Genomic DNA, 21,964 nt, shown 5'->3' with positions numbered 1-21,964 from the left:
TCATGTGAGCATTTTTTAAAGATTTCACCAAATTAGGTTTCTTTTTTTGATTTAATTCTCTACTTATAACAGACAATACTTTGACTGTACATACTGTATGCTTTGGGCCTTTGTTGCTGGAACACTGTATTGGATTTATTTTTTTATGTTCTGCCAGTGTTCCCCAAGGCTATACAGGCTGCACATGAGCTGTCTCTTTGATGTTTAATCCTAGAAGCAACAGCTGGATTGTTTGTTTTTTTAATCATCAAGTCATTTTTTAAAGCTGCAGACTAATTAGTTTAAGATAAGATTAGACTCTTCCTCAAAGATGAATACTGACCACACAATAACAGTACAGGACAGACCAACGGACTCTTTACTGAATGCATGAAGTTGGTTGCACAGACTGGTGGTGTCAGTAAGCATAAAACCCTAACAATTGTTTGGATTAGATTGGGCTCCAATCTCTCCATTTCAATGTAGCATCATGGATTAGATGGCAGCTGGTAATCTGCTGGGAAAGTAGATAACTCTAAACATGGTCAGTCTGATGGTTAGGAAGGTTTATTACAAGCTTAAAGGTCAAAGGGTAAAACCTTCCTGCAGCATTTAGTGTTCTAACTCACTGTTAATAACTTTGTGTAAAATAAAAACCTTAACCATTTGTTAAGGTTTGTTCTGTTTAGATAATAATTTACTCAGGCAAATTTCTGTGTCACATTCTTTATAAAATTTAGTCTTTCAGAAGATTGCTAGGGTAGATGTTAGAACCCAAAAGGGAACTAAAAAGCATTTAGGTAGCAGCTATGGAAGGAATATTTGTTTAAAAACTACTTAGTAAAAAATACCTGTTCCAGTAGGTCTGGTTCCATCAACTCTTTCTAATGTGTATTTTGAAGTCCAAAAAAGTTTAAAAAGTAAAAAAAAACAAAAAAAAACTGGACTTTATTTGAAGACATTTCGCATCCCATCCAGGAAGCTTTCTCAATTCAAAATGTCTGAATTAGCGTTGTGTTCCAAGCTTTATAGAGTAGCCCAACAAAAGCCTTGTTATGGCTTAAGAAACATGTCCACCCCAACAGAGAAACAGGTCCACCCCTTAGTAATGGGGAACTGTTGAGGTCGTTGTTGGCCTGCAATACCCGACACTGGCCTATGCCTCTGAAAAGGGAGCCGTTATAGAAACCAGTGGGGTTCAGAACTTTATAGCCATAGCGAATAATATTTAAATGTCAAATCATTCTGGCTTAAACTTGTATATAAATGTACTCTTTATCAGACGATATTCTCCCAAAAGTTAGAAAATTTAAATTGAAAAAAAAGATTTTTTTTTTAATCTGTGGTTTTTTTTTCCGTTATCTTATGCAGGCAAGTTAATCATATGTCAGCTTGTACACCTAAATTCGGGCAATCATATATCAACGGTCATAGCATCTTAAATCATATGTTGCAGCTAATATATGCAACAGTTGAAATAGGAATCATTTACTTTCCCATTGAGTTCTGTCCCAGTGTTCACAGGGATGGATGTCTGTGTTTTCGGCAGGCGTAGAGTTAACAGAACTGGCAGAGTTGCGAGGCAAGGGCTCAAACATGTACTGCTGTAAGCCTTCTACACCAAACCAAGCTTCAGGGGAAGAGGGCGAAAGTGTAAGACATACTGCATCGTGTTCTCAGTACCAGAACGTTAAATGGCAATTATTTTCTAGATTCCCCAAATAAGAGTTTGTGACAAAATTCCTATCACGTTTTACTACTCCTCTTGAAAGAAAATGCAAAAAGCTGCCCAGAAAAGACTTAATGAGCACAAGTTGCTCACAGCTACCTTGCCTGCTACTGACGACTATAATTACAGAGGCACGGAGCTACAAACAGACGCTGATGAGGAACACCAAGTAAGTCCCCAGCTGCCAAGAAACCTTCTCCTAGTATCCCTCAAACAACGAGCAATCTAAACACTGAAGATGCTACTACTATGCTCAGGGCCGGCGATTGCTACAGGCGAGCTAGGCAATTGCCTAGGGCGACAAATGTGTTGGGGGCGCCCTCTAGCGTCGCCCTTAGGCTTACTTCCCATTAATCATAGAATTAGAAAAAAAAGCGAATTAAACCGGTTATGAAGCGTCCGTCAGTTTGACTTAACCTTACGTATATATAAATAAATAGCAAAATATGAACAAATAAATATACCACCGTTTTTTTATTTATTTTTTCACATTTAAGAGACAATCGGAAAAGATTCTGATCACTTTTCAAGCGCCCTCCAACCTGGAAGTCGTGACGTCAATCACTGCAGCATGTACACCAATATTTTGGAATGAAATTGTAAGCAAACAGATATTAAAAGTAAAACAAGTGAAGTCTGACACTTAACTTTGCTCGCGACTCGAGGATGGCTGAAAGGAAAAGACTCCCCTCTCCTCCTCCAGCTGCAGTCGGCCCGTCTTAATCATCCACTCAGAGTACCACTGGTTAGCGCACACAGACTTTGTAGCTTGTCCGGTCAGTTAAAAATATTAATTGTGAAATCCGTCTTGTAATCGGAAGCATACAAGCTAGTTAGCTTGAAAAGTAAATAAAGTTTCAGACGTGCTGCGTGATGATGCGTTCAGATTGGCTCAGTAAAACGATAATTAGGTTATCATGATGCATTCAAGTGTAACGTAAAGAAAACGGGAAATTTAGTTTTTGGCGAGAAACATGAGTAATACAGTTGTACATTGCTCTATATATAATTAAACTACTGATGCCAACATTTATTAAAAATTACATTTAATTTAAAATACAATTATTTATTTGTTAAATATTTTCCTAATCACTAAAAACATGATGAAAAGTGACAGTAGACAATACATTAACCAACAATTGTGAAAATATATTCTAGTTAGTTTTATGTCATTTCCAAGTGGCCTATTACATTAGCCATGTTTATTGAAGGCTAGAAACGTTTTTGTTATGCTCACTTGTTAAGCAATAGAAGCAATACCAGTTCTGTTAATAAAATTTTGTTGCATCGTCTTTCCACCAAATAACAGAAAAGTATAGATAGTGGTATCGATAAAGACTCAGATCGATAAGGAGTATCGATAAAGGTATCGATATCATTAAATATTAACGATCCCCATCCCTAATGTTGACATCATTTTTTTCTCAGTATATATGCAGCAGAATTATGTGCTATATTATTAGCTTGAGAATGGGTAGAAGATACTAATATAAATAAAATATTTTGTAGTGATTATCTGCATTGAGTATTCAAAAGGGATGTACAAATAATCATCAAAATATATGAAGTTATGGCTGTTCATCATAGAATATGTGAACAAAAAAAAACAACAACTTCAAACTTTACAATTACAAATTTTGTAATGGTATTCATAAAAGAACTTTTGTTTGTAGAGGGTTAATCCTTTCTTTAATCACTAATCAATGTCAGAAATCAGGGTAAATATACCTGATATATTTTATTTAGAGGAAAATTTTGTTTATCTCATTTCTATTTATGTTCAAATGATTTAATTGAACTGGAACAGAAAATTTAATTTAATGTTTATCAATTACTTTTTTATGTAGTCCTTGGTTGAAGAATTTCTTAAATTTATTATTTTTTATTGTTATTTGGTAATTTCTGAAATTGATTTATTTAATATTTGTTTAATGTGTGTTAAATTTGTTAATTGTCTGAAATAAATTCATTCAATGATTCAATCCAGTTTTTTAGTTATACTTTACCTAAGTGTCCTTACAGATGGTTAAAAGTGTTTTTGCACAGTCCTAACTTTGAATGTGTAATAAATTATTTAAAATAATAAAAAAGAAAAGGTACTGCAACCTATTCTGGTATTTGTCTATGCATCACTCCATGCTAAGTTACAGTTTTTTCTGAATGCTTAAACACAACCTTGATTCTTATAGCACAATTTCTAAAACTATTAATACTTAAAGCAAATCCACTCACTGAGTTCACAAAACTAAAAGAACAAACACTGCTTTGCACTCAATTAGCAATTTTGTAACACACACTTTGCACAGCTGTAGGCACAATTCACCGCACAGGGGGGCGCAAAACTCAATCTCGCCTAGGGCAACCAAAGGGCTAGAACCGGCCCTGACTATGCTTAATAACTTGATCAACACAAGAAGTGATGCACTCTTTAAGAAGAAGGTTTACTACGGTACATGGAAAAACGTGTAGAGCTCTATGAAAAAAAACACCACAGCCTGTTCGATTCATGTTAACAAACTTGAGCATTATGCCGATGGAACCTGAGACTTCACAGGGTCCCTGAGATGGAGAAGATGTTGGTGTGGCGTTGGTGACCCAGGTCTGCCAAGAAGTTTTACTGAGAGAAAAAGAGAGGCTTTAGATTTTAATTGATGTTGCTAATCTTTTGGGAAAAAGCTCACCTGCAGCTCCCATCCTATTATCATTCGTTTTGTCGCCAGAAGGTATCGAGATGACATATGGAAAGCAGCTAAAAGCAATGACTTTCTTAAAAAGAATAGTGACCGTTTTACCGAAGATCTGTGCAAAAAGACCACGACCTCCGACAGAAACTATGGCCTTCCATCCAAAAAGCTCGGAAGAGGGCAAATCAGCATATTTCATAGGTGGTTTCATCAACGGCGTGGAGATCCCTGCAACTTTTGTCCAGAGGAGGAGTAGTCTGGAGTTTAGATATCCTGTTCGGTTTATTTTATTATTCCAAGAGTGGATATTTTAATGCCACATAATATTTAGTTCCTTAATAAGGTGCTGGTCCATGATGTTCGTGTTACTATACACCTTCTTTGACCGAGCGCTCTTTACTTGCTCTTTGATTGTTATATCTTTCATTTATTTCTCTCAATGCCAGGGCGATGCGTAATATGTTAAAAGGAAACCGTTGTTTCTATTTGCCAAAAATGTTCGTTCTGATTTATGTTTTTTTGCCTCATTCAACTGTTACCTATGTTCATTTTTGGAATTCCCAATGTGGAAATCCTATTTGGTTTTCTCATGTTTCTGAGCATTCTGCAGCAGTTATGACATTAAAGAATAGATCTAAAGGGAATATTATTGCCTCTGAATATGACCTAATGGGGCACTATATCTGTCAAGTTCTTACTTTTAAATACTATGACTTCATTTGCACAAATATTTATGGTTATAACAACAAACGAGAGAATGATAAACTGTTTCACGCATTCAAGATTTTTTTTTTCCAATATGGTTAAATGAATTCCCCAAAGCTATAATTATCATGCGAGGGGATTTTAATACCGTGCTTGATGGCGATCTTGATAAATTGCCTCCTAACAAACATAATGCCTCTAATTCAACTGTCAACAATTCAACTTGACTGATATCTGGAGAGCTATCCATCCTCATGACTGTTTATTCACTTGGAATAATAAATCATCACATAGGCCGTCTAGGAACGATTTCTGGCTAACATCAAATTCAGTAAACAAGGAGGGTGTAACCGTTAAGATACTTCCTACTCCTCTCCTTATTAACCATAAAGCTATTAAATTGATTTTTGCTCACCATCATCCTGGAAAATGAACAATTCTTTACTGCAATGTAAAGGAGTCTCTGCAAACATATCTACACTACTCAACCAGTAGTGGTCTAAATCCTATGTAGATGTTCGCTATAGTCTTAATTGGGAACTTAATTTCAATCTGGTCAAATTTAGTAGTAATAGGGTCGAAATTATTAGAGCAGAAGAAAATAATATAATTTTCAGATTTGTTGAGCTGTCTCATCCAAATCCCTCTAGTTTAAGTGACTGTACATTAATATAAGTAAAGGTGCATTCGTGAGATCAAGAAGAAAATGGTTGGAAGGAGAACAAAATACACATTACTTTTTCAATCTTGAAGATCATAATGCCGTTAATAGTTCTATATGCAGACTAAAAATTAACAACTTTCCAACTGATGATCCTGATCATATCACAAAATACTGTTGCTCATTTTATGAAAAGCTGTATCGTTCCAACATCTAAAAAGCCTAAATTGATTCCTTATTGAATAATTTAATAGTGAAACTGATATCTAAGATTGACCGGAAACGCTCTCCATTCACCGTTCATGAAAGTTTTGATGCTATTGCACATCGCAAAACAAACAAATCCCCTGGAACCAATGGTCTAAGTGCCGAATTCTATAAACATTTTTCTAATGACCTTGCCCCTTTTTTATTAGAGGTCTTTAATGAAAGTATTACAAATGTCACTTTGCCTACAACTCTTACTGAAGGCTTAACCACCCTTATACCAAAACCTAACAAGGATCCTTTACTGCTTGATGATTGGCGACCTATTTGCCTACTTAATACCGACTATAAAATATTAGCCTTAGTAATTGCTAAAAGATTAAAATAAATTCTTCCTTAAATCATTGACGAAACTCAATCAGGATTTATGAAAAATCGGCATATCACAAACAACATAAGACTTGCTCTTGATATCTTAGATTATCCTGATTTTGTTTCTGATGATGGATTTATTTTATTTTTGGACTTCTATATGACTTTTGACACTTTAGAACAGGGTTTTATATTTCAGTCTAGAAAAATTTGGATTTGGAAAGCTCTTTATATCGACTATCAAAACTCTGTCAAAATAACAACAGCTCTATCAAATTAAGGAATGGCTCCTCTCCAAGATTTAATCGGTCTCCACCTACATGTTGCTTTTGGTAGCTCAGCTTCTAGCAGATCTTATTAAAGCCAGTTCTCTAAAGGGGTTAACTGTTGCTGAAAAAGAACTTACCTTAACACAACTAGCAGATGAAACTACCCTGTTCTAAAAGGACAAGAATCAAATTGAATTGCATTAGTAATCCAGGTATTAAATAATTTCTCAAAAGCTTCTGGTCTGCATTTGAATCTCAAAAAATGTGAGATCATGGCAGTTAATGATTGAATGTATTCCAGTTAAAACTGAGGCTGTTTATTTAGGCATAACCTTCACAAAAGAACAAAAAAAAAATTATAGATTCTTAAATTTTGATGCTTTAATTCTAAAAGCAAAAAAGAAATTTAATCAGTGGTTTGTAAGGGATCTTTCACTACGAGGTTGTGTTCTTCTTAGTAAGGCAGACGGCATCTCTACGCTCACTTATGCTGCTCTGGCTTTAGATCTTGATAAAGAAATTGATAAATTGCTCTTTATCTTTGTTTGGAAGAATAGGTTTACAATTGATACTCTATCTTAATTAACTTATACGAAAATGGAGGGCTTAACTGTTTATTTTTCTCTACCTTAAATAACACTTTCAAGATAAATTGGATTCACCAGTTCTTCACATCTCAAATAATATATGAAATAATATCCCTTATCATGTATTTTCAAAACTTGCGGGTTTAACAATTTTCTTGGTTTGCGATTTTAATGTGCATACAATTCCTATCGAGCTCTCTAATTTGCACTGCCAGGCTTTTTTGTCATGGTCATTTATCTACAAGCACAACTTTTCGCCTCATCTGTATTTCATTTGAAACAATAAGGACATCCTCTTCACTGTTTCTGGATCCATGGTTCAGTCTTGATATTATTGTGGTTGATCAGCTGTCCGACAACAGTGGCACTTTATTGAGTTATGAGGGATTTCGCTCTAAATTTAACCTTCCTATTTCTTATGGAGAATATGCAAAGATTTTTGGTGCTATTTCAACTAGGATCTGCATGTTATTCAGACAGAGGCCAAGACTCGGTTCTTCTTCATCTCCTTCTCTGACTTCCATGGACTCTCCTGTGGGCAAAATATGTCTCACCTTCTCTCTTCATAAGAACAATAAGTCAATCAGATCCCTCTTTCAGAAAGAGGTGGCGTCAGTTCCTGCTGTTGTACCATATCGGAACCGTCTGGTAGCTGCTGTATCCTGGAAACATACTTCCTGCTACCTAATCAATATCTCCTCTCAATAAGGTGAAGGAAGTTTTATTCAAACTCATTCACAGGATTTAAACCTGCCAAACACTACTTTAAAAAAAAATAAATCTGATATTATTGTGAACTGCACTTTTTGAGATCTTCTTCCAGAATGTGTTACACATTTGTTTTGGTTGTGTTCATACTCTCAAACTCTGGCAACACTTTTGTAACTATGTGGATTCAAATATTTTAAAAGATTTATAACTTCATTGGGAAAACGTTGGTTTTCAGCTGCAAACTAAAATGTTTCCCAAACCTTTCCTTTTACAATCTGGTAATTATCTTGGCTAAATTTAATTTGCATAAATTTACATTTCTAAAAGAAAATCCAGACTTTAATGTTTATTTAATTAGACTTAAACAATACTTTAGTACTCTCTTCTCACCAAAAGGCACAAAAAAAAACATTTCAATCTGTTCCCAAATCAAAGTTCTGGACAATTTATTGACATAGAAGACATGTGTATTTGTACATGTATGTATATGTGTTTATATACATATGTATATATATGACACTCCTAAACACATATGTTTGTAAGTTTGTTTGTCTTTCCTCCTGATTGTACTTGTTTATTGTTAATTATATTATTATACCCCCTGGCATATTTGTTCATCTGTATATTTTATATGTTATTGTTCACTTTAAGTGAAATAAAAAAATAAAAACTAAGATGCTTCCGACAAACCTGCCACCACCAAATGTGCTTGCGAGCCTTCCCCACAACAATCCCACCCTTTGTTAAACGACCAATCACATTCACTTTATTAACACGTGTAAAGTCAGGCACCACTCTGGAGAATTCGTAAAAGCAGTGGCTGGAACAGCCGCTTCCCTAACACTTTAAGGGTCGGGCCTAGCACTATTGGGTTAAAGACAGTGCAGAACAAAGTCTATATACGTCCATCCAGACCCTCAAACAAAGCATCTTCTTACACAGTCAGCATGTGTAAATATGTGCTTTGAGGTTACCTGCGTAGTTCAAAGAGATACAGAGGAGAAATTACCTCTGGTCAAGATAGAGCCAGAGCTCACTGCTGCTGTGAATGATGAAGAAAGAGTTTACAAACAGTAACTTTACAAAAGAGTAAGAGAATCAATGTAATGACGCATAAAGCGCTGCTGCAGATGGAAGTAAACTCTGACCGCTTGAGGTCTGATGAAACTCGGCTCTAGTTAGTAATCTAGAATTCCCTCTGTGGTATTTGAAGCTGGTGTTTTTTTCTTCCTCTGTCATTTCAAAGCTGTTCATTCTAAAAGAGAAGGTCCTCTCTCTTCTCTTTCTCCTCTAGCTGTATCTTACACATATCTGCCACACTGTTACAGATTGTGGCTGCCTATAGGATACTATACAGTAATGAATGCACATATTTGCTCCTTTATTGGATCACGTTGCACTTTGTCTTGACGACTTGAAGACAAACGCCAATTAAACAGCACCAGGTGTTGTTTTACAGCCCAGTCCTGCACACAGCGACACATCTGGTCATCATTCAGACCTGGCGGTCAATATTCTATTTAAATGCCACACTAATGAGAAATCCTTGCAAAGCCAGGCTGATCAGATTCTCTTTGTAGATTATCCAACGGCTAAAATAAAACTCAATCAGACTATAATTGTCTGTCACATTGGTCAGTTCCTCTGTTTCTGTAACTGCTACAGAAGATGTGCTATGTTTTACGATTTGGTGCACACCACCCACTTATGCTGAGGAACAGGCAAGTTTGCTCACATATTTTTTTTTTTGAGAGAATGAAATAGTATTTCGATTATCCATGAATCACACTTGAGGGGACACTTGAGCCACCACCCAAGTGTCCCCACCAACTTTCACCCTAGCGGTGACGGTAGCCTGGACTTCAGCGGACCCGTGCTTCTCCCCGCCAGCCCCAGAGCTGATGGCCCGGTCCGGCCCAGCAGGACCCCTCCCACCAAAAAAAGTGTCCTCCTTTTAGGAAACCAAAATCTGGTCATCCTATATTACGCTGCTCCTTCGCGAAAGTCAGCTGCCCACACTCTGAACACCATGACATAGAATAGGCTATCAGTTGTTTATGGTAGAATGAAAGATGATGGTGCAAGATAAATTAATTAAGATAAAATATTATTAAAGAAATCTACGCTGAAACAAACTAAACTCAGCTTTGGAACACCAACAGGTCAGAGGAAAAGAAAGAAAGAAAGAGGTGAGTTCATTTCGCCAGTAAATATATATCATTCAAAGCACGGCTAGAAATAGGAATCTCATCGTCCTCAGCAAGCATTTCAAGCAACTGTCACTAGTATTTCGTTTTACAGTCGGAGCCTACTTAAAACTATTGATGCACACGGGGAAAAATAATAGAATGAAATTGTACTACATTTTTCTTGAGGTAGCCTAGTTGTGTTGCTCATGTTGCATTATCAAGAATACAGAGTTCTGCTTTGGCTATTTCAAAACGGAGCTAAATAATATGATCAAACAGCAAATAACAACATTGTTCTTGAGGTTATGTATGAATAAAGATTTCAAACAGCCCATGTACAATATTGTATTTGAGGTTAGCCTAGTTGTGTTGCTCATCGTGCATAATGAAGAATTAAGATTTCTGCTTCACCTATTTCTGGTTTATTTATTCAAGAGACAATCAAACGGGTCTGATTACCATTGCCTTGAGCAAGTGGATAGCAGAAGAAGAAACTGTAACTGCACACAAGAACATACTCAGCTAAGACTACTAAGACTTCACATTTCCACCTTCCATTAGATGTGCTGGAGCGCCGTCTTGTGATATATTATTGCAGGTCATTTGATTCATTTAGTGGGCCATGCATATGTATGGTGATGATGGCGACAATAACATTAGTAGAAATAATAATGCCATATTAATAACAACAGCAACAACAACAATAATAGTTATAATAATAATAATAATAGTAATAGTAACAATGATGTGTAGGGCGACAGTGGCGTTGGATGTAGAAGTTTGCCCTGAAATCGAAGGATTGACGGTTCAGTGTCGTTGTGTCCTTGGGCAAGACACTTCACCTGCATTGTCTACTGATGGTGGTCAGAGGGCCCGAAGTACATGTCTTTTACCATTCATATTTACTTACTTGATGGGCTTGTGATTTAACTGTCTTTATTCTTGTTTCCAAAATATATTTTAAAAAGTCACCATATTAGTCGCAATATTTGACCTATGTATTTCAAAAATCCTGGTTACGGCTCTGTATTATAAATATCACTAATTGCATTTCTACCAGTAGAAATAAAATTTTAAGTTATCTGGAATCAAATACGTACTAGTAAGAACTACATTTCAGATATCTACAAATCTTTAATTATTTCAGGTGGTTGTTTTAACATATATTTGTTGGTATTTCAGATATCTTTAATAGTATTCCTCCTATCTAAAATGAACATTTCAGATATCTGAAATGTAATTTTTACTAGGACAAATAACGTCCTATCTAAAATAAACATTCTGATCGTCTAAAAATGCATTTCAGATCTCCGTAATCCGATTGCTAATGGTCATAATTTTTTATTTCAGATATCAAGAATCAATGACTAAAAATAACATATCTGACGTACTTTAAGGTTTTCAGACCTAAATTCAAGACATTTGGATTTATGGGTCTAGCTTCCTCTCTGTGGATTTGAAAGCATTTTATCTCGTAACAACGAGATAAGACCTCATAATTACGATATACCAATCTCGTAATTATGAAATAAGATCTCATAATTATAAGACAACATGTAATATTTAGGAGATCAGGAAGGACAGTCATTGCAGAGCTACGCTACATGAAACATGAACATGAATGGGTGGTCGGATTTAATATGCTTTTATTTCATTTTAGGTATGCCACACTAGGAAATACCTCAATGTGGATGGAATTTGTTTTAGTTTATCAGCAATACGCAGTAAGTCCTGAGAATTGTTAAGGCAAAAAAGCCCACTCTACTCTGACTTGCTGGAAATTGCACTGTTCCTGCAGGAACAATTAAACCAGCACGGGATGCTTTATGGTTATAAATGAATGCATCTGAATGCATTCCAGCTGGCTTGGTGGTGTCCCAAAGAACTGTTGGCCGGTACCTTCTCAAAATCCTAGATCCGCAAGGAGTACAGCTGAGGCTTCAGAATTGTTTAAAACTACCAGATCCCAACTTTATGTGGCATGTCGATTCATATTAAAAACTAAAACCATGCGGAATCTGAAGCAATAGAGCTGTAGACGGATTTTCGCGTATGGTCATAAGGCTACATGCTTACTCAACAAGTAGTAATCTCAGGGTTATAGCTGCATACTTTGTATGCATACTTTGTTGGTGAAGTGAAAAACAGGAGCGTAGTAAGCTCCAAAAAATGTTTTAAATGTGTATAAAACTGTGTAGAGTGGAGGATGTTCTTTTTCCAGGGGGATCATCAAATTAAGTGGTCTTCCTAATTCTCAATCATTCTGGTGATATGTTTATATAAGGCCGTTCTACATGTTCGTCCCCATTTTCACTTACTGGTCGTGAGTGTGACATAGTGGAAAATTTGCAAATCTACTTTTGGAAAGCTTGTATGAACGATGCAAACAGCAACTTTTAAACAGAGCCTGCACGAAGAGAAAGGGGCTCGTGCATATGCTCGTGCACACATTTAATAGACGTTCCCTCTCGGTCACGGGTTCAGGTTTTTGCACATGGATTTTGTTCAAGTGGAAAGGGCAGGTCTTTTAAAAAATTCATGAAAATTCTCCACTATATGTTTAATTCAATTCAATCCAGTTTATTTCTATAGCAACAATTCAAAACACATATCAACTCAAGGCACTTTACAGTTCAACCAGATCATACATTCAAATGGATTCAAAGTTGTCTATCAAAGGAAAACCAGTTGATTGCATTGACTCATTGACTCGAATGCAATCCCTCTCACTAAGCATGCTTGTAGAAACAGTGGAGAGGTTTCTTCCTTTTAAAAAGGTGCCCCGTCCAGGAAAAACAAAGCCAGGCAGATGAGCTCCAAGCCAACTCCCATGTCAGAGGATGAAGAGAGCACATCCAAGCAGTAACGGTCAGAGAAACAGGACTACAGTGGAAAAACAGATGCCAACAGCACAGGTGATGTTTCTCTCCAGGATGGTGTCATAGCCAAACAAGAGTATTTTGAGTTTAAAGATCAAAAGGGTGGAATTAACATTGTTTTGCTGCGAAAGGACATGGTTTTTACTGAATAAATGGTCTACAAGGCAAAAAAATAATTAATAACACTGTTTATTTTTAAGAGTTTTAAATGTGAGCACATTGGTTTGTGAAATCATTCTCACTTTCTCAACTAGCCTCTGGATCCTGAGGCTGAAATGACAGCAGACCACTGGAAAAACATCCATCAAGCAATCACTTTTATAACCTGAGTGCTAGTTGAGTGTACGAGGTCTCCTAGAAAGTTTTCTTTAGTTTTTCTCTTCTTTTTTTTTTTATAAATATGGTAAATGGCTTGTACTTATATAGCGCCTTATTTCAAGTCAGGAGACTTGACCAAAGCGCTTTACACTACATTCATTCACCCATTCACGCACACACTCACGGTGGCAAGCTACATTGTAGCCACAGCTGCCCTGGGGCTCACTGACAGAAGCGGGGCTGCCGTACACTGGCGCCACCGGGCCCTCTGACCACCATCAGTAGACAATGCAGGTGAAGCGTCTTGCCCAAGGACACAACGACACTGAAAGTCAGAGCCGGGGCTTGAACCGCCAACCCTTCAATTTCAGGGCAAACTCCAACATCCAACACCACTGTCGCCCCTAAATGTTTAAGGATCAATTGGCCATCTGGGAATGCCCTCACGCATCAACCAAATGACTGATGTGACAATGATATGACAAATAATTCAAGCTGTCAGATTTGCTTACAGTTTTCCAGCATACAAGTTCAGTAAAACGCTTCCACAACATTAAGTTGAAATAATAATGGTATTATGAAGTCATTACTGGAATATTTGAGTCCTAGTTATGTTTGGTCCACATGGTGGTGCACATGTACAAAAAAGAAAAAATGTGTTTAATCAATATGTTTTACACTAAAAAGCTACACTGTATTAATTCGAGTGTGTGTTTTTTTTCTGCTAGATAGAAAAACTTCAGGTTAAACCAGTGTTACTTTTCTGACATTGTGTCTTTCTCTGCCAATCAAACAAATCAAATCCTGCATCTATTCTTCTGTTGACAATCAGATCCCATTCTAACTTTTTAATTTCTTTAGCTTCAAAGTGTAATATTCCTTTTGTAGGCTTAAAACTTCCAGCTGCACTTTTAGCGTTTCTCTTTGCAGTTGATCCAAATTCATTGTGTCCAAATCAGAACCTGTTAGGAGCCCTGAGGATGAGACCTCCTGCTGACCTTGGAGATAAGCATGGTCTGAGCCTCGGATGCTTATTGGAGGAAAGAAAAACAAAATAAGACAGTTGAAATGTGTTAAGGTATTTAGTTGATCAGAGATGGCTGGAATTTACCTGTTCATGCATAATTTTTGAGAATCCACATGGTCTAAACTGCTTACAGCTGTGTGATTGTCACATTTTCTCTGACCAGGAAAAATCAAAGGTAAAGCAGAAAGTCCTGCAAGTTAAAATTCTTTTAGTGCCTCAAATTTTAAAGCTTTTACAGAAAAAAGCAGCATTTGGTTTCTGAACTCACTCAATGATTCGCCGATTTCTTCCTCAGAAGGTTGTTGTCTGGGAGAGGGGTCTGCCGCCATGTCTGCTCTTTCATTTTCTATTAGTTCTCCACTATCCTCAGTTACTGATGTTTCCAGAAGCTCTTCACTCCTACTGTCTTTGTGTTTTTCCAAACACTTCCTTGCTAAATGCCTGTCTCTTTTCTTCTCAACTTTGGGGAAGAAAAATTATTAAAATGAAGATTTTTACAACTAAAGATGGTAGAAAGATAAATGGGAATTAGATTAGTTTAAATTACAGGTTATACTGTCTTTTAAAGAGAACCAGAATTTCAAAATGTCCCTTTAAGTTTTAAGACTTCTTCAGAGCTTCACCCACACACTGAAAAATGGTAGATAATTTTACATTTCCTAAAGCGCTACCTTACTTTTTCAAGGTTGTTTTTTTACATATTACTCAATCGTGGATATTTAAATGATCATAAACATTCTAAACCACAACCTAGAGCAAACTAAAAAGAAACCAAATGTTTAGAAAAGTAGTATTAACTCTTACAAACCTTCTGGGGGACACTCTACAGCAGAAAACTCACAGCCACTCCTCGTCTGTGGAACCTTACAGAACAGACGATAAAGATGTTAATATATCTTTGTGAAGAAATCTAACTTTTAAAGTAAATAAGATCTTATATTTAAAGTCACAAATGTCCTGTAGGCCTCGTTTTATATGATTCAGTTTTTAACTCTTGATTAATTTCTCTTATCTTTGTTCCAGTGCTTTTTTAGAACCTTCCCTGGATTTTATTCATTGTCAGTTTGCAGCTTTCTCCCTGAAACTTCTAGAACAAGGGCCACCAACCTTTCAAGTCTGGGGGCTACTTCATGGGTACTGAGTGATAGGAAGGGCTACTAATACTAACCTATGAACGGTAGGAGTCAGCTTTCCCCTTAACTTCATACATAATAAACATATATTTATTGAGGAAGGAAGGAAGGAAGGAAGGAAGGAAGGAAGGAAGGAAGGAAGGAAGGAAGGAAGGAAGGATCAGCGTTCACCTTAAAGGAATAGTACACCCAAAACATGATTAGCCTTCATTTTCTACTCACCCCCCATGCTGAACAACACTCCGGAGTACTTTTTTGATATCTCAAATGCATCTGGAGATCTGGGAGGCTTCTTGCTGTCTGCTGACATTCAAATAATGGAGGTCTATGGTGCCCGAGGCAGAAAGGTCCATAAAAGTCCACAAAAAACGTGTCAATATTCCTCCATACTGCTCTTCCAATGTATTCCAAGTGTCCTGAGTGGGTAGCGTCCAGAATTTACTTGAAACGAAGTCATTTAGAATGTTTTTAGAGCATAAACAGTAGTGTATAGGATTTCCTAAAAGCGCGTTCACGAGTCTACGGAAACCGCGGCAGACCAAACCAGATGAAAGTGCGCATTCAGCTCGGCAAATAACTCATGCTCTTCCTCAACACTGAAGTCCTCAGACATTTTTCTTTCGTTGTTTCTTTCTTTGCACAGGTAAACAGCACATTTCTTCTTCTACGCTTGCATTATCGGCAGAGCAGACGCTGAATGCGCACTTTCGTCTGGTTTGGTCTGCCGCGGTTTCCGTAGTCTCATGAACGCGCTTTTAGGAAATCCTATACACTACTGTTTAGGCTCTAAAAACATTCTAAATGACTTCGTTTCGAGTAAATTCTGGACGCTACCCACTCAGGACACTTGGATTACATTGGACGAGCAGTATGGAAGAATATTGACACGTTTTTTGTGGACTTTTATGGACCTTTCTGCCTCGGGCACCATGGACCTCCATTATTTGAATGTCAGCAGACAGCAAGAAGCCTCCCAGATCTCCAGATGCATTTGAGATATCAAAAAAGTACTCCAGAGTGTTGTTCAGCATGGGGGTGAGTAGAAAATGAAGGCTAATCATGTTTTGGGTGTACTATCCCTTTAACTTAATACACTATAAGCATATTTTTATTGTTTCTTTTGACCCCTAAATTTCTTTATGATATTGCCATTTTTAACTCTCTCTAAATGCATAAATACTCTGTGAGATTAAAATTATGAAATGGTCTATAAATTATATAAATATTAAACAAATTATAATAAAAGAAGGGCAGCAGAATAAAATCAAAATGTCAAACTTAGCACACTGGTGAGTTTTGCTGTTATAAGAAGAAGCTGTGGGCATCGCATGAGGCCCCTGAGGGCCCCTTGGTGCCTGCGGGCACCACGTTGATGACCCCTGGTCTAGAGAATCTCTGCTATCTCTACTTTTCTATACCATCACTAGTTGCAACGATTCTCTTAATTTCATTAAGGTTAACCGTATCTCCTACTTTAGTCGTCGTTCTTTAGCAGATAAAGCTTACATTTTTTCTGAAAACTTTTCACTTCCACCATTTAGGCCTTTTTAGCTGCTTGACACTTAACTGTTACGATTTCTGTTTTCAAAAAATTCACTAGAGAAATTCCCAAACTTAAATCTAAACAAGGCTGTGGTATTTCCTGCCACGCACCGTGCAAAACTGATTCTATTCTATTTATTAAGCTTCAGTTATAAAACCATATTCACATTTTTTCTAAATTATTTCATTCTGCATCATTTCTTTTAATCGTATTTAACTGAAGTATTTGTGCACAGATTTTTGTCCTACTGATGGCATTTTTTCGATCATAACGTTCACTCTCATCTGCAGTGCGATTTTCTCAGGTGTTGAAATGATCAACCTTGGATCGGCTTCTGAAAGAGAAGAGGTGTATTCACTAATCCATTATTGGTCAGCTGGTGTAAATAAGCAGACTTTGAACATTGGCTTGTGTAGGAAACATCACCTTTAGGAGCAAAGATGTTTTCAGGGTTGTCAAACTCCTCCCAATCATCTTCTATTTCATCCTGATCCAGTTTATCATCTTGTTTTTCCTCTGAATGGTCTGAGTTCACATAGTCACCATCATTTCTAACAGATACTCTCCCTTCCTCTTCCTCCATGCTCAGGTCCCAGTTTTCAGTGCCTGAATGTCTCTCACTAATATCCTCTTCCTCGGAGTCTTCTGTAATCTCTGCTTCTGACTCTCCGGAGTGATTAGATCCTCCTAGAGAGCCATTTTGTCTTGTCGTGTATGATGATTTATATCCATTGTTCTGATAATTCTTGATTCTTTTCTGTTTGAAAAACAAAACAAAAATTAAAGACACCATTTAAAAAGAAATGTTCTTGTATGAAAGTGTTAATTTACCTTGAAATTCTTTGCTCCTTTAAACCTCCCTGTGACCAGGAGGCCTTCCTGTGATAAAGGAAATGATTAGCTTATTAAACAGAAATGGTGTTTTCTTCAAATAGGTGCAGAATAAAACTGGAATTACATCAAACCAATACTGGAGAGGCTTTCCACCAGAGTATATAGAGGTCTTCCATTTCTTGAAGGAACCTTTTCCTCCAAATTCCTCGAAGGCAGGTGGAGAAAACAGGCGACCCTCACGTTCAATACATTCCTCACCTGCACAGCATAGCCACAGATACTTAATGTGAACAAAGCATTAAAAAAAGGAAAAATATCTATAGAAAACCTGGTTTATTTTATTTTTTATTTTTTTGGAGGGCTATTAAAAAAAAAAGTTCCACCATCACAATTTATCCCACCTCTTTAAAGGACTCGTTTCTCCAAATCAAACTACCTTACACTTCTCATTTTATGAATTCCTCCAAAGCAGACCCCTCATACTCTGATAAAATATTTCATAACAGCTTGGTGTGCTTACTTTTTGCAAGTTTTTTGACGTCCATCATTCCCTCTTTGCTCCCACAGATTACAGGCCACATTTCTACATCTTGGAGACAGGAAAGCCTCATAAAGCATCCATTGCGAATGTAGTTTTTTCCCCAAATATTCATCAATAGTTCAGTCTAATAAAATATTAAGTTCAGTATAAAATATGTGTTTAAATTCTTAATGTTGCATTTGTTGTTAAAAAAAAAAAAAGGTATGGATAGCACCTTTATCCCAACTGTATGGTGGTGTATCATCGTAATTCTCATCCTCCTCCTCCTCATCATCATCATAATCATCATCATCCTCATTGTTGTCGTCAGGATCCTTGTAGTGGACAGGCTTTTTTTTTCTTAGGCTTTGTCTTCGGTCACATCTTTGTCCTTCTTCCTCCTCTTGCTCACCAATGGATGTTAATGAAGAGCTCCTCCTCTTCATCACGTCCTCCTAATAAATATAGTCTGTCCTAAAAAGGAAAATGTTCACAAATGGAAGGGATGTAAACACATAACACTCATTAATATATTTCTAGGTAAGGTGTGAGGGAGTTTTTTTCTCTTTGGACGGCAATGCTTTAGGATTTGGATGCCATTTTTGACCAGTCTCTTTAATATGAACTTTAATTGAGGTGGTCTGGGTTCCAGGATGAATTGTTAATGCCGGCATCTCATGGGTGAGTTAACCTCTGATTCTTTTGTTATCCATCTGTGGATAAAGCCTCTAAATGTGGTTTGCTTAAGCTTCAGCCTTGCACATGACAGATTTTGTTTCTGATGTGTTCTTGAATTCCTTCAAATCTAGGCATGGTTTGTTGATATTTTGAATATGTAGCCCACTTCCTGTTGTCAGTTTCTGTTTAACAGAGTTCTGGATTCTACAGGCCTAACAGTAATCAGCTCTGAATATGATTAGTCAAACTAGACCTGGCTTCCTTGAGGAAGAGAGAAATGACAGATAATCTATGATATAAAAAGGTGAAAGATGTTTTTTCAGTAAGGCAGAAGGGGTTTCTGTACATTTCCTTTCTGTATTTATTTAAGTTATCACTGTCTGATGTTAATTACCTTTTAAAGTACCTGAAACACTTCAAATATAACAAAAGACAAAACACTTAAGTAATCTTTTTAGAGCTATTGTTCTAGTTGTAGTGCAACCTGCAACAAAACTGCTAGTATTTTTGCAGCCGCAGCGGTTTTTTAAAGCCATGGCTTGCTTAATTTCCTGACTAACTGCTGCAGTGAACCCTGTCATGAATTCATTCGTTTCATTCAATTAATCTATAGTCGACTTATTTTCTGACTGGAAAACTAAACAGGTTTGTTAAAAACCTCATAACAATCAACTTGTGTCAAACAACTAAGCCTTCCTAAAAAAAAAAACAACTATATCTAGTTTTGTTTCAAAGTTTCAAAATGGGAGCTTACTTGTGCTGGCTTGTGGTTCTGCTGGCTTGTCAGTTGTTCTCCCTAAGTACAAGTCTCAAATATTAAAAGCTTTGAGAACCCAAGAAAACCTCAACAGTAAATGTCTTGCCTCCACTGAAAAACAAGAAGAAATGAAACAGAAACTTAAGTTGCAGAGATGTCCCCGGCCCCCGCCCACATGAGTCACATCATGCCAAAACGTTTTGTGATCTGAAAATACCAGGGCTTTTATTTACATTGTGTCATATGCCTTTCTCATCCTACAATGGAGGATTTTGAAAAAAAGTAGTGTTCTCACACACAGGAAAACAAAACTCCAAACAGGGATCAACAAGTTTGCGTTGCTAAACTGAGATGTGTAAAAAAAAAAGACCAAGAGATTAAATCAGATTTTTTTTTTTTTGTCAAATAAACTCTCTACCCTCACAGTCTAATGTATAATCTACAATATTTTAAAGGGGAAAAGGATATCTAAAAGAAGGATACATTAAAGTCATCCTTTCCCGTCAGGTCTGTACGGTGTGATAGATCAACTGGGGACGAGATTAACTGATTAGAATCTATGCGCGCCACAGATGATACTGAAGCTTAGGTGGCTGTGTTGATGCCTGGCGAAAAAATATTCCTAACGTAACAAAACTGTTCCCCAAAAGAATCAACCGACATATCTAAAGAATTAATTTCTGTTTTGTTTTTTCAGATTAGAACGATGTGGTAAAGAACTTGTATCCTCAGCAAAGCAGATAGTGCAAAGAATCCCACACAGAGAACAGCGTCGTTCACAAGTGTAAAGAAAAAATACAAATAAAAGTCTGTCTCACACTGGAGTGTCATTTCTCCTGTTGAACGATGAGCTATAAATGAAAACCTGTAGCTTGGACAATAAAGTCCGCCCACTTTCTAAATTCCTGAATGTAAAAATAAATCCATTAAGGAGGCCTGTCATTCAGAATGCACGTGTGTAAGCAGCACCTTTTCAAGAAAAACTGACTGCAAACAGAACAATTAGGCTTCTCATCCTTCTAACTATTTCCACTTTATTTTTTGAATATTGACAAAAAGTTATTTTCTTAGATTCCACGCTCTCATATTTCCTTTATTCTCCTGTCTGGACACAAATACAAGTCTCTACTACGGTGTTGTTGTTTTTTAGTGGATCCCAAAACTTTGTCCCGTATGATGAACTGTATCAGGTCAAACACCTTTATTTTTATTGCTATTGTGTTCAGTCTGTTCATAATATCCAGTTATGAGTCGTTAGCGGGCTGCTGCTGAGCTGGTTTTACTGCCCCTTATGTAAAAAGGGGGTAAAATGTATTTCCTTAGGCGCATTGCAGAATCGGAATCACATACCTGTTGATGCAGAAACTTTACTTTTTCTGTTTTCACAGTAGAATTTAAATCCCAGAGTTCGCAGCTACCGCTATGGTGTGGGTATGAGTCGCCATGACTGCTTGATGTTTTATCTTGTAGAAAAATGCAGATATTCTTAAACGAAGAACTGATTAATTTGTGACGGGGTCCACAGCACAGCTGTTTGGAGAGATTAGATGGCTGCGTGGTTGCCCGATCAAAATGCCGCAAATGTAAACAAACGGGTCAATATAAAGGTTATAATTTATCCTGGCCTAATATCTATCCAACACACGTCTGTTGTCTGTGGATAATGTGAAATATTATGAGTAATTTAAGTTTGGGGATCTAATAAATGCATCGTGAGGATCTGAAAGCGTCAGAATCTGCAGAGTGTCACAGATTAACTTGTGATCCAGCGGATCTGGAGGAATATGGGCTGTAAAACACTCCATCTCCTGGGATGTTTTTTGGATGTTATTATCTTAACCTCAATTCAGGTTGTAGCAGGCTACTTTAAATGTTTAACTGTTATTGTTGTGAAAAACAAAAAACAAAAAAAAAAAACAATGAAGGTGTTGATCTTCAAAGCAGTTTGGGAATAACTTCATGGTCGCGTTATTTCTGAGCCTGTTTTTTTTTTTTATTCTCCTCTTCCTACTTAACAAAAAGCCATGCTACATTTACAGTCACCCAATGCTTTCCACAGCAATTTTCTTTCTTAATTTACACACACTTAAAAACATTTTTGTCCAACTATTGGCATCCTTTTCAGCATATTTTCTGTAATCTCTGGTGTTAAAATAATCAAACATGGATCAACTTCTGGAAG

At 36.8% G+C, this 21,964-nt stretch overlaps 1 protein-coding gene and 1 long non-coding RNA gene across 2 annotated transcripts; both read right to left on the bottom strand.

Annotated features, from left to right (window-relative positions):
* Positions 1-14,158: 14,158 nt before the first annotated feature.
* On the bottom strand, positions 14,159-15,272 carry LOC119780312. The gene is made up of 4 exons (XR_005280372.1): positions 15,126-15,272; positions 14,586-14,777; positions 14,402-14,507; positions 14,159-14,320 (listed from the first exon to the last, which is right to left on the bottom strand). It is a non-coding gene; the product is annotated as an uncharacterized LOC119780312 (long non-coding RNA).
* A 1,933-nt stretch (positions 15,273-17,205) lies between these two features.
* On the bottom strand, positions 17,206-21,323 carry LOC119780302. Its single transcript, XM_038280298.1, has 8 exons — positions 21,133-21,323; positions 19,780-19,893; positions 18,583-18,821; positions 18,348-18,416; positions 17,952-18,085; positions 17,825-17,872; positions 17,420-17,750; positions 17,206-17,327 (listed from the first exon to the last, which is right to left on the bottom strand). The coding sequence occupies exons 3-8, from the start codon at positions 18,791-18,793 to the stop codon at positions 17,206-17,208; spliced, it is 915 nt and encodes a 304-aa protein (XP_038136226.1). The 5' UTR covers positions 18,794-18,821; positions 19,780-19,893; positions 21,133-21,323.
* Between the last annotated feature and the right edge of the window lie 641 nt (positions 21,324-21,964).

This window comes from Cyprinodon tularosa, unplaced genomic scaffold, assembly GCF_016077235.1.
Source record: "Cyprinodon tularosa strain WSP-4 unplaced genomic scaffold, ASM1607723v1 ctg159, whole genome shotgun sequence".
Classification (NCBI taxonomy): Eukaryota; Metazoa; Chordata; class Actinopteri; order Cyprinodontiformes; family Cyprinodontidae; genus Cyprinodon; species Cyprinodon tularosa.
The sequence above is the reverse complement of the archived record's forward strand: the minus strand, read 5'-3'. Positions and strand labels throughout refer to the sequence as shown.